General features: G+C 48.2%; 1 protein-coding gene across 2 annotated transcripts in view; it reads right to left on the bottom strand.

Moving 5' to 3' along the window:
• Positions 1-12,432: 12,432 nt before the first annotated feature.
• Positions 12,433-17,227, bottom strand: part of LOC123127551 (alkaline phosphatase D) — a 12,334-nt gene continuing 7,539 nt past the window's right edge. Inside the window, exons 6-9 of one of the 2 annotated variants that reach the window (XM_044547285.1) lie at positions 14,008-14,115; positions 13,489-13,717; positions 12,887-13,135; positions 12,433-12,776 (exon numbers count right to left, since the gene is read on the bottom strand). In XM_044547285.1, coding sequence (XP_044403220.1) covers positions 12,694-12,776; positions 12,887-13,135; positions 13,489-13,717; positions 14,008-14,115 — 669 coding nt within the window. In that variant the 3' untranslated portion in view covers positions 12,433-12,693. Of the gene's footprint in view, positions 12,777-12,886; positions 13,136-13,488; positions 13,718-14,007; positions 14,116-17,227 lie in introns of those variants that run through there. The other variant, XR_006462598.1, reaches the window with a different exon arrangement.

The following is a 17,227-nucleotide window of genomic DNA, read 5'->3' on the forward strand; positions in this document are numbered from 1 at the left end:
TTGCCTTACCTATAAGCTTAAATAGTCTTGATCGCGAGGGTGCGAGATTGCTAAGTCCCTGTGGCTCACAGATTACTATTACACCAGATGCAGGGCCTGATGATTCCGCTCCAGGTGACGCGCTTGAGCTCAAGTGGGAGTTCGACGAGGACTCTCAATGATACCATGTTTCTTTCCCTGATGATCAGTAGTGGTGCCCAGTTGGGGGTGATCGGGACCGTGTCGCATGTTGGGTTATCTTTTATTTTGGCGCCGTAGTCGGGCCATGAGTGTTTGGATGATGTAATGTTATTTATGTACTTGATTGATGTGGCGAGTGTAAGCCAACTATGTTATCTCCCCTTTTATCATATATATATATATATATATATATTACATGGGATGTTGTGATGATTGCCTAACTTGCGACATATGCCTTCAATGCGATTATGTCTCTAAGTCGTGCCTCGACACGTGGGAGCTATAGTCGCATCGAGGGTGTTATAAGTTGGTAATCAGAGCCTTCCCCGACCTTAGGAGCCCCATTGCTTGATCGTTATTAGCGGCCGAGTTGTGTCTAGAAAAAAAAATTGAGTCATTTAGGAATTATATATCGGAGAGTTTAAGAATTCTTTTTACTCCCTAGTCTTCTCATCGCTCTGGTAAGGCATCCTGACGTAGAGTTTTGACTCTTCTCTTCTCAAATTTCATTAAAAAAAATTTAGGATCAAGCGGGTATCTTGGAATCGTTCCGATGGTTTTATGACGAGAACATTATCTTGGTGCCTCCTGTCAGGGGTTTTGTGGAAGTGTCCCGAGGAGTTGAGCTCTAAGGTGTTGTCGTCATAATTTTATCGTTGCAGTTCTGGAATACCTGAGTCTAGTACGCCGACATCGAAAATCTCTTTTATGCAGTTCGTTGGTGAGATAACCTCGACGCCACCCAGTACTGGGGCGGGAGTTCGGGAGTATCGCCATAACTTGTATAACGGATGCTTTTTGAAGGTTGAGGTAGATGGTTTCCGAAGTTTTTCTCGGTTATGTGTTGAAGGATGGATACAGCTGGATGTAGGATTTGCTAGATTTGGGTGAGATATTATGCTTCCCCTGTATCCCCAACACCTGATTGCATAACCGGAAAGGTTCGGGAGTTTCATAGGTGGGAATTCTTGTAGCTCTAGTTCTTTTTCCACGGATATTTGGTTTGAGATTGGGATTTCTTACCGAGTATTCGTTCTTGATCCGTACCTTGTTGATTTATTTCTCTACCTAAATTCTAAGTGGCTTCTCAATTTATGGATATGTGACCATTTCAAGAGGAATGCATTCGTTCATTTTGTTCGGATGTGAAGACTTTATGTTGCAATTTTCATTCCGTTGGATTCAGCTTCATTTTATCTGTCTATGTGCTAACGGTGGTCAACCTCTTCAGGATGGCTCCCGCTAAGAGCACCAGTCAGAATCAGAATCAAGATCCGCCACCACCTCCACCTCCTCCGGAGGCATGGCAAGCTGTGATGGCCGCAACCAATGCAAACACACAGTTGATCATGCAAATTCTCCAAGAGCGCAATCAAGGCAACCAAGGGAACCAAGGCAACAATCAGAATCACTTTGCTACACTCAACCAGTTCCTTGCTAACGGGCCAAATACTTTCAGCAATTGTGTTGAGGCAACTGATGCTGACGATTGGCTCGTGGATCTGTGCAAGCATTTCGAGTGCAGTAACGTCAGGCCTGAGGACTTCGTCAAGTTCGCTTCCTTCCAACTCAAAGATCAAGCTGCAGAATGGTTCCAGCAATACAAGGACTCCAGAGGTGGACGTGTGATTACTTGGGATTCCGGTCAAGACTTCAAAGCTCATAATATTCCTCAAAGCGTGGTTGAAAGCAAGCGTGAGGAATTCCGCAACCTGAAGCAAGGCTCTTTGTCTGTCTATGACTACAACAAGTTGTTTCAGAAGCTCGCCCGCTTTGCCAAGCAGGACGTCCCTGATGAGAAGAGCATGATATACCAGTTCAGGGGTGGTCTCAGAGAAGAAATCCAGCTCGCTCTTCTTCTCTTTGAGCCCTTGAGGTATGATGAGTTCTACAACATTGCATTGAAGCAAGAGGCCGCTCAACTGAGGTGTGATGCTTCCAAGAAGCGAGTCAGAGATGCTACTCCTTCTTCCTCTACTCAAGTGGCCAAGCAGCAGAAGTATTGGCTTTCTCCTCCTCCGTTCCGTCAGCCGTATCAGCAGAAGAGCAAAGGTGGCAGTGGATCTTTCCACCCACCCAACCCTGGCTTTCAGAATAAGACTTCGTCTCAAGCTCCAAGATCGAGTGCTCCGTATCACCATCCGCTTTCAGAGATCACGTGCAACAAGTGCCAACAGAAGGGTCACTATGCCAACAAGTGTCTCAACCAGAGGCATCTTCCTCCTCCTGTGAGATCGGCAAGTACAGCTGTGGTCAAGCATAACCCCAAGCACGCCAAGGTCAATTTGATGAATGCAGCTCAGGCAGAGGACTCGTCAGATGTCATCATGGGTAACCTTCCTGTTAACGATGTTCCTGCAAAAGTACTTTTTGATACTGGTGCATCGCATTCTTTCTTGTCATGCCCTTTTGCATCGAAGCACAATGTTGATACTGAGATCATGCCCAAAGTCATGCAAGTTGTTTCTCCCGGCAAGATTTTGACTTCTAGTTTGGTTGCTCCCGATATCTCTATCACGTTGGGCGACTACAAGTTTCTTTCTTCTCTGGTGGTTCTGGGTAACTCGGATATTGATCTTATTCTCGGGATGGATTGGCTTTCTAAGCACAAGGCGCATCTTGATTGTGTAGCCAGGCAGATTCAATTGACTCATCCGTCTGAGGATGTAATTGTCTTTGCCGCTCGGGATAATACTATCCGTCTGTTTTCTCTCAATGAGAAGGGTGAACTGGATGCTATCTCGCAAATTCCAGTCGTTTGCGAATATCAAGACATCTTTCCAGAAGAGCTTCCAGGAATGCCTCCGCACCGGCCAGTTGAATTCGTTATTGATCTTGAGCCTGGCACGGAACCTGTGTGCAAGTGTCCTTACAAGCTCGGACCTGAAGAGTTGAAGGAGCTGAAGAAGCAACTCGATATTCAAGAAAGAATGGGTCTCATCCGGCCTAGTTCTTCTCTGTGGGGTTGTGGTGTTCTTTTTGTGAAGAAGAAGGATGGAATGGACCGACTTTGTGTTGACTACCGTCCATTGAACAAGAAGACCATCAAGAACAAATACCCACTTCCCAATATCAACAAGCTGTTCGAACAAATCAAGGGTGCCCAAGTATTCTCCAAGCTTGATCTCCGTATGGGTTATCATCAGATTCGAATCCGTGAGCAAGATATTCCCAAGACGGCCTTCAGGACAAGCTATGGTTCATATGAATACACTGTCATGTCTTTTGGCCTCGTCAACGCTCCTCCGACTTTCTCTCGCATGATGAACTTCATCTTCAACGCCTACACCAATGACTTCGTTTTGGTCTATCTCGACGACATTCTGGTTTTCTCGAAGAACAAGGAAGATCATGCCAAGCACTTGCGTTTGGTACTCGACAAGCTGAGGGAACACAAGTTCTACGCCAAGTTCTCCAAGTGCGAATTTTGGCTCGATGAGGTTCTTTATCTTGGTCATATCATCTTTGCCAAGGGCATTGCAATGAATCCTGAGAAGGTATCTGCAATTGTGAATTGGGAACCTCCTCAGAACGTGAAGCAACTCCGTAGATTCCTCGGTCTCGCAAGCTATTGCCGAAGATTCATTGAAAACTTTTCTAAGATCGCGAAGCCTCTCTCAAATCTTCTTCAGAAGCACGTCAAGTATGTTTGGTCTCCGGAGTGTGACATTGCTTTCAACACTTTGAAAAAGAAATTGATCACTGCTCCAGTTCTGACTCCGCCTGATGAATCCAAGCCGTATGAGGTCTTTTGCGATGCCTCTCTCCAAGGTCTTGGTGCAGTGTTGATGCAAGAGAAGAAAGTTTGCTTATACCTCTCACCAGTTGAAGCCCAATGAGAAGAACTACCACACTCATGATCTCGAGTTTGCGGCAGTTGTGCATGCTCTTTTGACTTGGAGACATCTCTTATTGGGAAGAAATGTGGACATCTTCACTGACCACAAGAGTCTCAAGTACATCTTCACTCAGCCTAATCTCAACCTCAGGCAAACTCGATGGGTCGAAATGATTCAAGAGTATAATCCGAGTATCGAGTATACTCCAGGCAAGGCCAATGTGATTGCTGACGCATTGAGCAGAAAGGCTTACTGCAACAGTCTGATTCTCAAGCCTTATCAACCCGAGCTTTGTGAAGCTTTCCGCAAACTTAATCTGCAAGTTGTTCCTCAAGGTTTCCTCGCCAACCTTCAAGTCTCTCCTACCTTGGAAGACCAGATTCTCCAAGCCCAGCTTCTTGATGCTATGGTGAAAAAGGTGAAGATTGGGATTGCCAAGAGTCAACCCAAGTACAAGTGCTACCGCCTTGATGACAAGGATACTCTCTTCTTCGAGGATCGTATTGTCGTGCCCAAAGGTGAACTTCGTAAAGTGATCATGAACGAGGCTCACAATTCTCTCCTCTCCATCCACCCTGGAAGCACGAAGATGTATCAGGACCTCAAGCAGGCTTATTGATGGACTTGAATGAAGCGAGAGATTGCTCAATTCGTGAATGAATGTGATGTCTGCAGAAGAGTGAAGGCAGAGCACCAAAGACCAGTTGGTCTCCTCCAACCTCTTGCCATCCCAGAATGGAAGTTTGACCACATTGAAATGGACTTCGTGACTGGGTTTCCAAAGTCCAAGCGTGGCAATGATGCTATATTCGTTGTCATCGACAAACTCACCAAAGTGGCTCACTTTCTGCCTATCAAAGAGTCAATCACTGCAGCTCAATTGGCGGAACTCTATACCTCTCGAATTGTCTCTCTGCACGGTATTCCACAGGTGATCTCTTCAGACCGTGGCAGCATCTTTACCTCCAAGTTTTGGGATTCTTTTCAGAAGGCCATGGGCACCAACATCCACTTCAGCACAGCTTTCCATCCTCAAACTAGCGGTCAAGTCGAGCGTGTCAATCAGATTCTTGAAGATATGCTCAGGGCTTGTGTTATCTCCTTTGGCATAAAGTGGGAGGATTGTCTTCCTTATGCTGAATTCTCCTACAACAACAGTTTTCAAGCAAGTTCGGGCAAGGCCCCATTTAAAATTCTGTATGGTAGGAAGTGTCGTACCCCTCTCAACTGGTCTGAAACCGGTGAATGTCAGCTTCTCGGAAATGACTTAATCACAGAGGCAGAGGGAATGTGCAAAGTCATTCGAGATAACCTCAAAGCAGCCCAATCCCACCAGAAGAGCTACTATGACAGTAAGCACCGTGATTTGGCTTTCGAGATCGGAGATCATGTTTACCTCCGCATCTCTCCAATGAAAGGTACTCGTCGCTTCAGTATCAAAGGGAAGCTTGCCCCTAGATACGTGGGACCTTTCAAGATTGTCAGCAAGAGAGGCGATCTCGCCTATCAACTCGAGCTTCCTTCAAACTTTGCAAATGTTCATGATGTGTTCCATGTCTCTCAGCTCCGAAAGTGCTTCAAGACTCCTGACCGCACCGTCAACTTCGAGGACATTGAGATCCAAGAAGATCTCTCCTATCGTGAGCACCCAGTTGCTATTCTTGAAGAGACTGAATGCAAGACTCGCAACAAGTCAATCAAATTCCTCAAAGTCAAGTGGTCACACCATTTCGACCGTGAAGCTACCTGGGAACGCGAGGATCACCTCCGTTCTGAGTACCCGGCGTTCTTTCAGTCCTAGATCTCGGGACGAGATCCTTTCGTAGTGGTGGAGTGTTGTAACACCCCGGATATGACTTTCCCAATATGTACTCCAACTCTTGCCGTTTCCGGCCTTAAGTTATTTTATTTGCTCGGGTTCGGGTTTTTGTCTTCGTGTGTTGTTATCGTTGTTATGCATCTCTTATCATGTCATCATGTGCATTGCTTTTGCATACGTGTTTATCTCATGCATTCGAGCATTTTCCCCGTTGTCCATTTTACATTCCGGCGCTTCGTTTTCCTCCGGTGGTCATTTTTTACCTTTCTTTCATGTGTGGGGATTAAACATTTCCGGATTGGACCGATACTTGCCACGCGGCTTTGGTTTACTACCGGTAGACCGTCTGTCAATTTTCGTACCATTTGGACTTCGTTTGATACTCCAATGGTTAACCGAGGGACCGAAAAGGCCTCGTGTGTGTTGCAGCCCAACACCCCTCCAATTTGGCCCAAAACCCACCTAAACCCTCTCCATCATCTAGAGAGTTTGATCACGATCGCGTGGCCGAAAACCGCACCTCATTTGGACTCTCCTATCTCCCTCTACCTCTATATATAGACCCCCTCCTCGAAATTCCCGGATCTCCTCTCTCCCTAACCCTAAAAATCAGCTCCGCCGCCATCGGACACGTCCGGCCGTAACCGAACGCGTCCGCCCGCTCCGCCAGACCTATCAGCAAGTGCCACGTGGGCGCCGAGCCCCACTTCACCGCCGAAGCCCGCCGGGCTCGTGGCCGGCCCGCTCGCACCATGCCCGGGCCAGAGGCGCCCCGCGCCGCACCGCCTCATCCGCTACCTCGCGCCGCCGCCCGCGCCCGGAGTGCCTCGCCGCGCCGCCGTCGTCGTCCGGTCGCCGGTGCCGCCTCCTCCCCGACGTCTGGCGTCCTCCTCGCCGCCCCATCCCGCCGGCCGCCGCCACCGCCACCATCTCCGGCCTCTCCTCCTCCCCGCGGCCCCAAGAACCTCTCCCGCGAGCTTCCCCAACTCCGGCCGGCAAACTCCGGTGAACTCACTCCGGCCATCCTCGGGAAATGCGCCAGATCCAGATCTGGATCTCGTCTCGGTTGACTTTTACCCCCGAAACCCTAGTTCATTTGCTCATGTTCATCGCATCGTAACTTTGCATCTGTAGCTCCGTTTTGGGCACATTGCATATCAAAATGTTCGCCTCAGAGAGTACATCATTTTATTCCATTACATCATTTTCATTTGAATTCATCTTGATGCCCGAAATGCTGTTAGAAGAGTGCTACTTGAGATAACTGTCAGATCTGCTACTCCATTTAGTTATTTTTCATTTTTTCCATGATTATTGTGTGCATGATATGCCCATGAGCTCTACATTGGTTTTTTAAGGGTTTTGCCATCTTTCCGGAGGTGCAACCCATGTATTTTTGTGATGTGTGTGATGACTAGCACAAGCTTGCAAAGTGAGGCACTTGGTAATGCTGATTTCAAGGACTTAGCATTTCCACTAAGTCCTTGAGCTGTTTATCTCATATGGCCATATGTTCATATTGTTTCCTAGTAATCCATGCCTCTTTTGAGGATGATCAGTAAGGATGTTTTGTTAATCTTGTAGTGCTCTATCCATCCATGTCTTTGTTTGCAATTATGAAGCAACCTAGCTTGAGTCAATCGAGTTCTACTTTTGCTACTTCGTGAATCTGGGCGGATTGTCTACTTGTTAGCGATTTTGCCGAGGATGTTGTAGTTGATCCGTGCATGCTATGTTATTGTTCTTGCCATGTCTAGCTTGCATTTTGTGTATTCTTAATGGATGTATGCTTAGCTTGTCATGACTTGCTCTGTGGTGAGTGCATCGAGCTCGTAAACATGCCTACTTGATATCTGTTTTCAGCATGCTCCAGTTTCCACTAAGTTTGAGAACTGATTATGTTTTTGCCATGTTCACATACTTGCAAATGTATTTTCTGATCCCTTTTGGCTCAAGGTCACTAAGGGACTTTTGTTAAGCTCTTTGAGTAGCTTCATGCCATGCTTTACTTTGCCATGTTCAGGTCCTGTAGCATACAGTTTTGTTGCTCCGAAGTGTGCTACCTGATCTGAAATTCTAGACAAGTGTTAATTTCACTAAGTCTGAGATATGTTTACCATATGCATTTTTGCCATGCTTGTTTGAACCTGTTAATGGATGAATTGGCCGTAGCTCAGTGCTAGACTTTTGTTAAGCATCATGAATGCATCTCTTCCATGTATTTTGTTGCCATGTTTGGGTGTTGTAGCTTGTTCATCTCATTGCATTTAGATGGCTACTTGTTGTAAATCGCAGAACGTGATCATATTTGAATTGCTTGCCATTTCCAAACCGTAACTTCGATTCCGGCGTTCTTTATATCGTTTTCAAGCGATTTCATCTCATCTTTCCAGTGGCACACTTGGATTTCCAAGTTGAGCCCAGGTTCATGCATTCCTTGTCAAATCTTGCATATGCATCCCGCATCGCATCCCGCATAGCATACCATCCTTGCATCATGTTGTTTGAGTTTTGCACGTGGTTGATTGTGTTCCGTTTGCTTGTTTGTCTTGTTTGGGTAGAGCCGGGAGACGAGTTCGCTAACGAGGACCCCGTTGAGTTTGCTTTCGAGGATCCAGTCAACTCTGACAACTTTGCAGGCAAGATGATCATACCCTCGAAATCACTACTATCTTTGCTTTGCTAGATGCTCGCTCTTTTGCTATGCCAATGCTACGATGCCTACCACTTGCTTTCAAGCCTCCCAAATTGCCATGTCAAACCTCTAACCCACCATGTCCTAGCAAACCATTGATTGGCTATGTTACCGCTTTGCTCAGCCCCTCTTATAGCGTTGCTAGTTGCAAGTGAAGATTGGAGACCGTTCCTTGTTGGAACATTATTTACTTGTTGGGATATCATTATATTGCCATGTTATCTTAATGCATCTATATACTCGGTAAAGGGTGGAAGGCTCGGTCTCTCGCCTAGTGTTTTGTTCCACTCTTGCTGCCCTAGTTTCCGTCATATCGGTGTTATGTTCCTGGATTTTGCGTTCCTTACGCGGTTGGGTTATAATGGAAACCCCTTGATAGTTCGTCTTGATTAAAGCTTTTCCAGCAATGCCCAACCTTGGTTTTACCATTTTCCACCTAGCCTCTTTTTCCCTTGGGTTTCCGGAGCCCGAGGGTCATCTTATTTAACCCCCCCCCCCCCGGGCCAGTGCTCCTCTGAGTGTTGGTTCGACCGAGCAGACTGCGGGGCCACCTCGGGGCAACTTGAGGGTTGGTTTTACTCGTAGGATGTCTCATCTGAGTGTGCGCTGAGAACGAGATATGTGCAGCTCCTATCGGGATTTGTCGGCACATTCGGGCGGTGTTGCTGGTCTTGTTTTAACCTGTCGAAGTGTATTAAAGAACCGAGGTACCGAGTCTGATCGGAACGTCTCGGGAGGAGGTCTATTCCTTCGTTGACCATGAGAGCTTGTCATGGGCTAAGTTGGGACTCCCCTGCAGGGATTTGAACTTTCGAAAGCCGTGCCCGCGGTTATGGGTAGATGGGAATTTGTTAATGTCCGGTTGTAGATAACTTGAACCTTAACTTAATTAAAACGAATCAACAGTGTGAGTTACCGTGATGGTCTCTTCTCGGCGGAGTCCGGGAAGTGAACACGTTGTTGGAGTAATGCTTGCGCAGGTTGTCCTCTAGTTTCTTGATCGCGCCTTGCCTCCTCTTCTCGCTCTCTTCGGCGAACAGGATAGCCACCATATATGCTAGTCGCTTGCTGCAGCTCCACATTTTTTACATTGCCTTACCTATAAGCTTAAATAGTCTTGATCGCGAGGGTGCGAGATTGCTGAGTCCCTGTGGCTCACAGATTACTATTACACCAGATGTAGGGCCTGATGATTCCGCTCTAGGTGACGCGCTTGAGATCAAGTGGGAGTTCGACGAGGACTCTCAACGATACTATGTTTCTTTCCCTGATGATCAGTAGTGGTGCCCAGTTAGGGGTGATCGGGACCGTGTCGCGTGTTGGGTTATCTTTTATTTTGGCGCCGTAGTCGGGCCATGAGTGTTTGGATGATGTAATGTTATTTATGTACTTGATTGACGTGGCGAGTGTAAGCCAACTATGTTATCTCCCCTTTTATCATATATATATATTACATGGGATGTTGTGATGGTTGCCTACCTTGCGACATATGCCTTCAATGCGATTATGGCTCTAAGTCGTGCCTGGACACGTGGGAGCTATAGTCGCATCGAGGGTGTTATAAAGACCTGGCGCCTCGTTCCTCGTCCTCGCCACGCCAATATTGTGACCGGCAAATGGGTGTTTCGCCACAAGCTCAAGGCCGACGGCACCCTCGAGCGGTACAAGGCGAGATGGGTCGTCCGCGGCTTCTCTCAACGCCCCGACGTCAACAACGCCTTCTTACACGGCCGCCTCTCCGAGCAAGTGTACTGCCAGCAACCTGCTGGGTTTGTCGACGAGGCCCACCCTGATCATGTGTGCCTTCTCGACAAATCTCTCTACGGCCTCAAACAAGCTCCGCGTGCCTGGTTCGCCCGGTTCGCCGCTTACGCCCGCTCGATCGGCTTCGTCAACTCGCGTGCTGACCCGTCGCTGTTCATCCTCCACAACGACGTTGGCACCGCCTATTTGCTACTGTACATGGATGACATCGTCCTTGCTGCATTGTCGTCATCGCTGCTCCAACACCTCCAACGACTCCTCTCCGCCGAGTTCTCGATGAAGGATCTCGGTCCCCTCCATTACTTCTTGGGGATCGCGGCCACCCGCACGATGGACGGCTTCTTCCTTTCTCAACACAAGTACGCCGACGAGCTGCTCGACCACGCCAACATGCGCGAGTGCAAGCCGGCTTCGACGCGCGTCGACACACGCTCCAAGCTATCGGTCACCGCGGGCTCCCCAGTCGCTGATGCCTCCGAGTATCGCAGCCTCGTCGGTGCTCTCCAGTACATGACGATGACGTGCCCCGACATCGCCTACGCTGTCCAGCAATGTTGCCTGGCCATGCACGACCCACTGGTGCCTCACATGACTCTCGCCAAGCGTATCTTGCATTATCTTCACGGCACCGCAAGCCATGGGCTCCATCTCCGTCGCGGTGCCTCACTCGCCATGACCGCGTACTCGGACGCGGACTGGGCGGGCTGCCCCGACACCCGTCGCTCCACCTCCGGCTACGTCGTGTTCTTGGGTGACTCGCTAGTGTCCTGGTCCTCCAAGCGGCAAGCCACGGTGTCCCGCTCCAGCGCCGAAGCAGAGTACCGAGCCGTCACCAACGCCGTCGCCGAGTGTTGCTGGCTACGTCAACTCCTCGTCGAGCTCGTCGTTCCGCTGCCCAAAGCCAGCATGGTCTTCTGCGACAACATTTCCTCCGTCTACATGGCCGCCAATCCGTCCATCATCGTCGGACGAAGCACATCGAGTTGGACATACACTTCTTCCGCGAAAAGGTTGCTCTTGGCGAACTCCGTGTTCTTTATGTCCCAACCACACAGCAGTTCGCCGACATGCTCACCAAGGGGCTCCCGACGCCGGCCTTCGAGGAGTTCAGGTCCAGCTTGTGCATCCGTCCGCCGGACGCTCAAACTGCGGCGGGGTGTTAGCCACTCAAACTCCTCTCTCCCTCCTCCTCTCCTCTACATGCACGACTGCATGATCCCACGATCTCATGCACGTCGCCACCCACGGCGCTCCGCGCCCCTGTTGTAACATGTACACTCGTATATAATGAGAGCTACGCCATCGGCAGCACCTAAGGTGCGATTGCCCATTCATTCTCCCTCTCACAGGCGGCCTTCATGTCGTCCTGGAGCGCGCGCGGCACGCCGTGACCTGTCCGGAAGCAGCCCAGGCGCTAGGCCGCGTCCCGCAGCCGCGCGGCCTCCTCCGGCGCCGCGTCGGCGAGCTGCAGGTCGATCACCGGGATCCCCGCCATCCTCTCCTTGCTGCTGTGCTGCCTGATGTCGTGGCAGTTTTATGCACGGGATGGCGGGGAGTGGGACCGCCTAGTGACTTCCAGCTGGGACTTGTCGGGAGCAAAACAAGGATGGGCAAGTGGGCAACTCTGAGATGAAACTTGGACACGCAATTTCGAGATGACCTGAAATCTTCACCGCCACGACTCTAGCTAGAGGAATCACATCATATCATGAATGTGCAATGTCTCTTTGTCTTCGCAACGTACAAAAACCAACTGACAACATAGCGGAGACACCACGGAAAATGCAAACAGACCAACACAAGATACATTGCACAGGCAAAAAAGGCTTAGGACACACAACTTCTTTCCATGAGAATGTGGAAGACGGCAACAGCCTATCCATCAAATCTACTCGGCTGATGTTCGCTGGAGAGAATGACAAATCATATGTTTTTTATGACAATTTATATTGTCGCGAGGATGACAGTTTTAGTTTGTAAGCACGGCAAATCCTGGCAAAAAATGAATTGGGGCAGATTTGTCATACTTGCCAACTAAACTTGTCATCCTCTGCCAACATAAACTGCCACGCAAATCGTTTGCAATTGTCATCCTTCCCAGCTGACGTTCGCTGGTTAAGAGGTCCTAACAAAAATGCATAGAAAACAAACAAATAAACCCGTATATTTGTTCATTCATTGCCAACCAAACGGATTTCCATGGCATCATTTCTCCACCTATATGAAGACTCGTCACAGCTTCGTTACACTTTCCAGTATGTGCTCACAGCGTGCCATATTCACAATCAAGTAAGTGTCATGTTGATCCTTGGCCAATCAACATCCCTGCTCACCTGGTCAGTGTCCAACACTAGTCAGATCGAAAAGTCTCTGCTCTTGTCCACTGTCATGTGTAGCTATGCCATCTTGCACTTCCTAGTAAACATTTTAGTAGCTGAACAGCAAGCGATTCCGACAAGCACCAAAGCAACGACAAAAACTGCAGGTAGCATATGGAATCCATCAAGACATACAACTAGACAAGTGCTGCAATGTGATGAAAGCAAGAATTCGTGGTTTGAAATGTTGAGATCGATGTTAGTAGCATACCGGCAATGGTGCCAAAGAATAGCATCGCAAGGCGGTACCGTAGCAGCCATGGAAGCTCTGTTTCGAGACTACAATGTGCTTCAAAAGAATGCCCTTCTTTTTTGTTTGCATGTGCATTTGATGGCTTCAGCTCAGATATAGGGAACTCCACACCATCAACAGAATTGCCCTGTAAATCTCTTAGTTCAATTTTAACCCGTGGAGTTACTGCATTCCAATCTATTTCGATTGCTCCAAAATTTGGCTGACCTGATACATACAACAACAAAAGGACCAACCGGTGAAGGACTACAAGAACAACTCAAACCACAGCAGAAAATAAATCAAATACGGGCTGAAAATTCGTAATGCTATGTTCACAATTTCATGGTAATAGCATTAAACTGCAGCATTTAGAAGAAAAAAACTTGTGAAGCTACAAGTACTAAATATGCAGAAGGGGGAACAGATTACAACTACACCAGCAACCGAAAAGAACCTTCATATTGTAATATGATAGAAGCAAGGCAATTCGGTAAGCCAAAACTTCAAACACGTTCTACGGCAATTGTTACTTAGGGGGGTATATGCTGTCATGACATTCTAAGGAAATGAAAGCTTACCATATGAGCATGATTTGTGACGGCAGTTAGGGCTGAAGACTCGCATGGGGGTTGGTGTCAGCCAAGCCAGAAGTCTCATAACAGATTGAAATATTGCTGGTACAGAATTCTCGACAGACTGAGTAAGACCACTCGAGGTAATATCATACAATGGATATTGAACACCGCAGTCAAAACGAGCGATTTCTCCAAAATGAACATCACCACTAATAAATAAGACCCCATTTCTCTGCATATAGTCAGCAGTCAGCACATGAAAACAATAAACAGGTAAGGCAAATATTCATTTTAGATGACATCTGTGGAATCTTGTTAAATATCCAACACTCCTAGAATGAGTAAATCTAAAGCTTTACAACATGTTACAAGGACACCTGTTATCAAACTGGGAAACATTTTTTTCTAATATGAGAATACTTTACATGGGTCATAAACAAAGTAAAACTCAAAAATATGGCAGCTACTTCATAATGAATATGCCGAAGGACTGCCTTTTATAGTAAAGTAATAGTAAGCAACCTTACTGCTATCGATCAGTCTAAACAGCCGTTCTCTTTCCCTCGGAAAGCATGCCCAAGACTCCACATAGAACAAAGGTCGAGTGGTGGCAGAAAGATTGGACACCACCTGCATTAATACATTGGAAAATGTTCTGTTACTCTATGCTACTCCAATGAAAAACCAAATACAGATAATAATAAAATAATAATGGAAGTGCCAAAAGAAAGGCAAAAAATCTTCTTCTGCAGTCATTCAGCAGCTGTTAAACACATGGAAGATCGTATTATTCAAATTCTCTCACTAAAATCAATCATAGATGCCACTCATGTTGCTGAATCTTTTTATCTATGTATGAAATTATAAGAGAATCTTTGGTTCAATACTATCATCTGCCACAAAATTGTGATGATGAACTGAAGGTGTATATCCAAACTTTGCAAATTCCTTATACCACACTAAGTTCCTGCATGCTCCAATGCTTTTATGAAAAGTTTAAGTTTACAACATGACCAGTCATGATCCTAGGCCAGATCCATACTGTTGAGTATAATGTTTATTTAGGGAACATAGGATAGCGTAAGATTTATTCTACCTTGCCTTGTACTCCAAGATGATCATGTACTCATGTATACAGGGGCGGGCCCAGGATTTTAAGAGTGTGTATTCAAAATCTTAAGAGCTTACAGTTTTTTGACAACTTGTTTTTGGCATGTATAAATGATGATGGCATCATTTTATACAAATTGTATAATATATAAAAGATAAAACATGGAAATTGGAATAGCATCATAGATTCATCTTATTGATCTAGGATCAAAACTTGGAATTGTTGAATGTATGAAAGTACTAATTACTAAACATATGAAGTGGTAACATCTAACAACAATGCAGAGTACAATCGGTACTAGTACTAGTGCCGGTACATCAAAATAAATTCACATCCAGTACTACTAATGCCAACTTCTTCAAAACATCCAAAACAAAAAAATATTTGCCCAACAAACGACTCTGTAGCACCTCCATAAAAATGAATCTGGGCAACCATCCAAGAATAACCTTTTTTAGGGGATCTAAGAATTAATCTAAAAGGCCATAATGCACATCTGAGAAAAAGAATAGAAAACGTATCTGAAAAGATTGATGTGTCAACTGACAAACGAGATTGATGCCTCGACTCAATCTCACACCCTGGATGCATGTGCGTCGCGGTCGCGTGTCAGCCCGCCACTACGCGCCGATGCTCCTGCCGCCGTGCGGCTGTGGACCATGGTGCTTTTTCTAGCGATGAGAACTGGGAGTGTGGGCGGAGCGGTTCATCCGATCGATGATCGATCAGGGCTGCGTCTGATTGCGCCCACGACCACTATATAATTTTGAATTGGGCTGGGACTGACCTACTAGATGAAAAGAGATTTGGGCCACTAGGCCATGTTGGAGCGTGAAAGGGAGAGAAGCACGAGGTGGGCTGGCTAATCCTTCGGCTGGAAGCGATACAATCTGCTATTCTGTCTATATCTCGTTTTTATTTCATACAGTACATGGTACACACTATATATACATAATATTTTGGCCAAAATAATGGGTATTGAAGTGAATACCCATGAATGCACCCGCAAAAAAAAAAGAATACCCATGAATTGTACTGGGCCCGCCCCTGCATGTATATATGCCCACGAGGCTCAAGCAATATATCAACAATTTCACCAATCACTCTCTATCCCTTCTAACATGGTATCAGCCTAACCTCGATCCACAGCGCTAGCCGTCGCCGCTTCCACACCGCGCCGCCCCCGGGGCGGTCGATCTCCATGATCGCCACCGGGGGCCAAGCCGCCCATACCTAGGGTTCGTCCGCCGATCGCGTTGATCGGCTGCCCTAGAGAGTCTTTTTCCCGATCAATTGATCCGGGTTTTTTCTCTCGCCGGTCGTTTGATCGGTGTTCTTTTTTGGTTTTCCGATCTATAGATCGGTTTGCGTCGCCCACCGCCGCCCGTCGACCCTCACGCGCCTCACTTCGACATCGACAACACCAACCTCTCCAGCTGTGCGATCTGGCACGCACACGACACCCTGGAGGACGTACCGTCACCCGTGTATCCATCTACACATCGTGCTTGCCAGGTCATCGCCGTGGTCCGTTCAGATCGCCTTGGTCTGTATCCATCTGGTTTGGTTGCTGCACCGCGCCTAAGCAGCTATGCGTCCGTGCGCTGGTGTGGTGGCCGCTCGTGCGGTTTGGCTTTGGCCGGGTGCCGGTGGCCTCGATCCCCGCGGCTACTCACGCGCCCCGCGCGGACATGGGTTGTTGCTCGCGCGCCTATGTTGGCGGCCGCCCGCGCAGGGTAAGCAGGCCAAGTTGATTCACATCACATGGCCTGGATAACACGTGTGTGTGTGTGTGTGTGCATGCATGCCTTGGCTGATGGTACATCATGCGTCTCACGCTGGTGTTTCTGCATATGTGTCCAGCCCGTTGCATGACATGCCACGTCTGGCCGGGTGCCTCGTCCTTTGCAGGATCTTGTGTGAATATCTTCGTCGCGTATGCGCGCCTCTCCACCGATTGAGCACCGGATTGCCGCTGCGTCGTCTCATCGGACAGTAGCGTCCTCATCTTGTGGTTCTTCTCGCGGCTGCACCGACCCGCGTGCTGCCGCTGCGTCGCCCTTTGGGCCGTAGTGTCGCGGGCCGCGGTCCACCACCGCCTCGAGGCCGTCCGCTTCAGGTCGTCTCCGTGGCTGCATCGACCATCGCGCTGCCGCTGCGTCGCCTCATCATGACGTAGTGCCGTGGCATGCGGTCTACTCCGCCATCCCCGTGCGTCGACTTCTACGTGGTATGTGTCGCGCTGCCTCCCTAGGCGCGGGAACACCACCGTTCGTACCGGTCTTCGTCATGCTTTCAAGCTCTTCCTCGCCTACTTCAAGCACCGTCGCCGCACTCCTAACCTAGCCGCCGCCGCCGCTGCTCTTCTTTCCGGTCCACGACAACTACCTCGACACCGGTCACCCCGACTCGACATCGACCACGGCGTCCCTCGCACGGCTGCCTCAACCATGGCTGGACCACTCTACGCTCTCGGCTACATCGACATCGGCACAAAGGGCTACCACCTTGCTTGAGCAACCTCATCGGTTTCCACTCCAGCCACAACCGTTACGACTGTGGGGGGATGTTTGTCGGCTTACCTTCGGATTCTTCTCCAGTCTTACCGTCTGCGTCGCCACCGTTGTGACT

This window comes from Triticum aestivum, chromosome 6A (assembly GCF_018294505.1).
Source record: "Triticum aestivum cultivar Chinese Spring chromosome 6A, IWGSC CS RefSeq v2.1, whole genome shotgun sequence".
Classification (NCBI taxonomy): Eukaryota; Viridiplantae; Streptophyta; class Magnoliopsida; order Poales; family Poaceae; genus Triticum; species Triticum aestivum.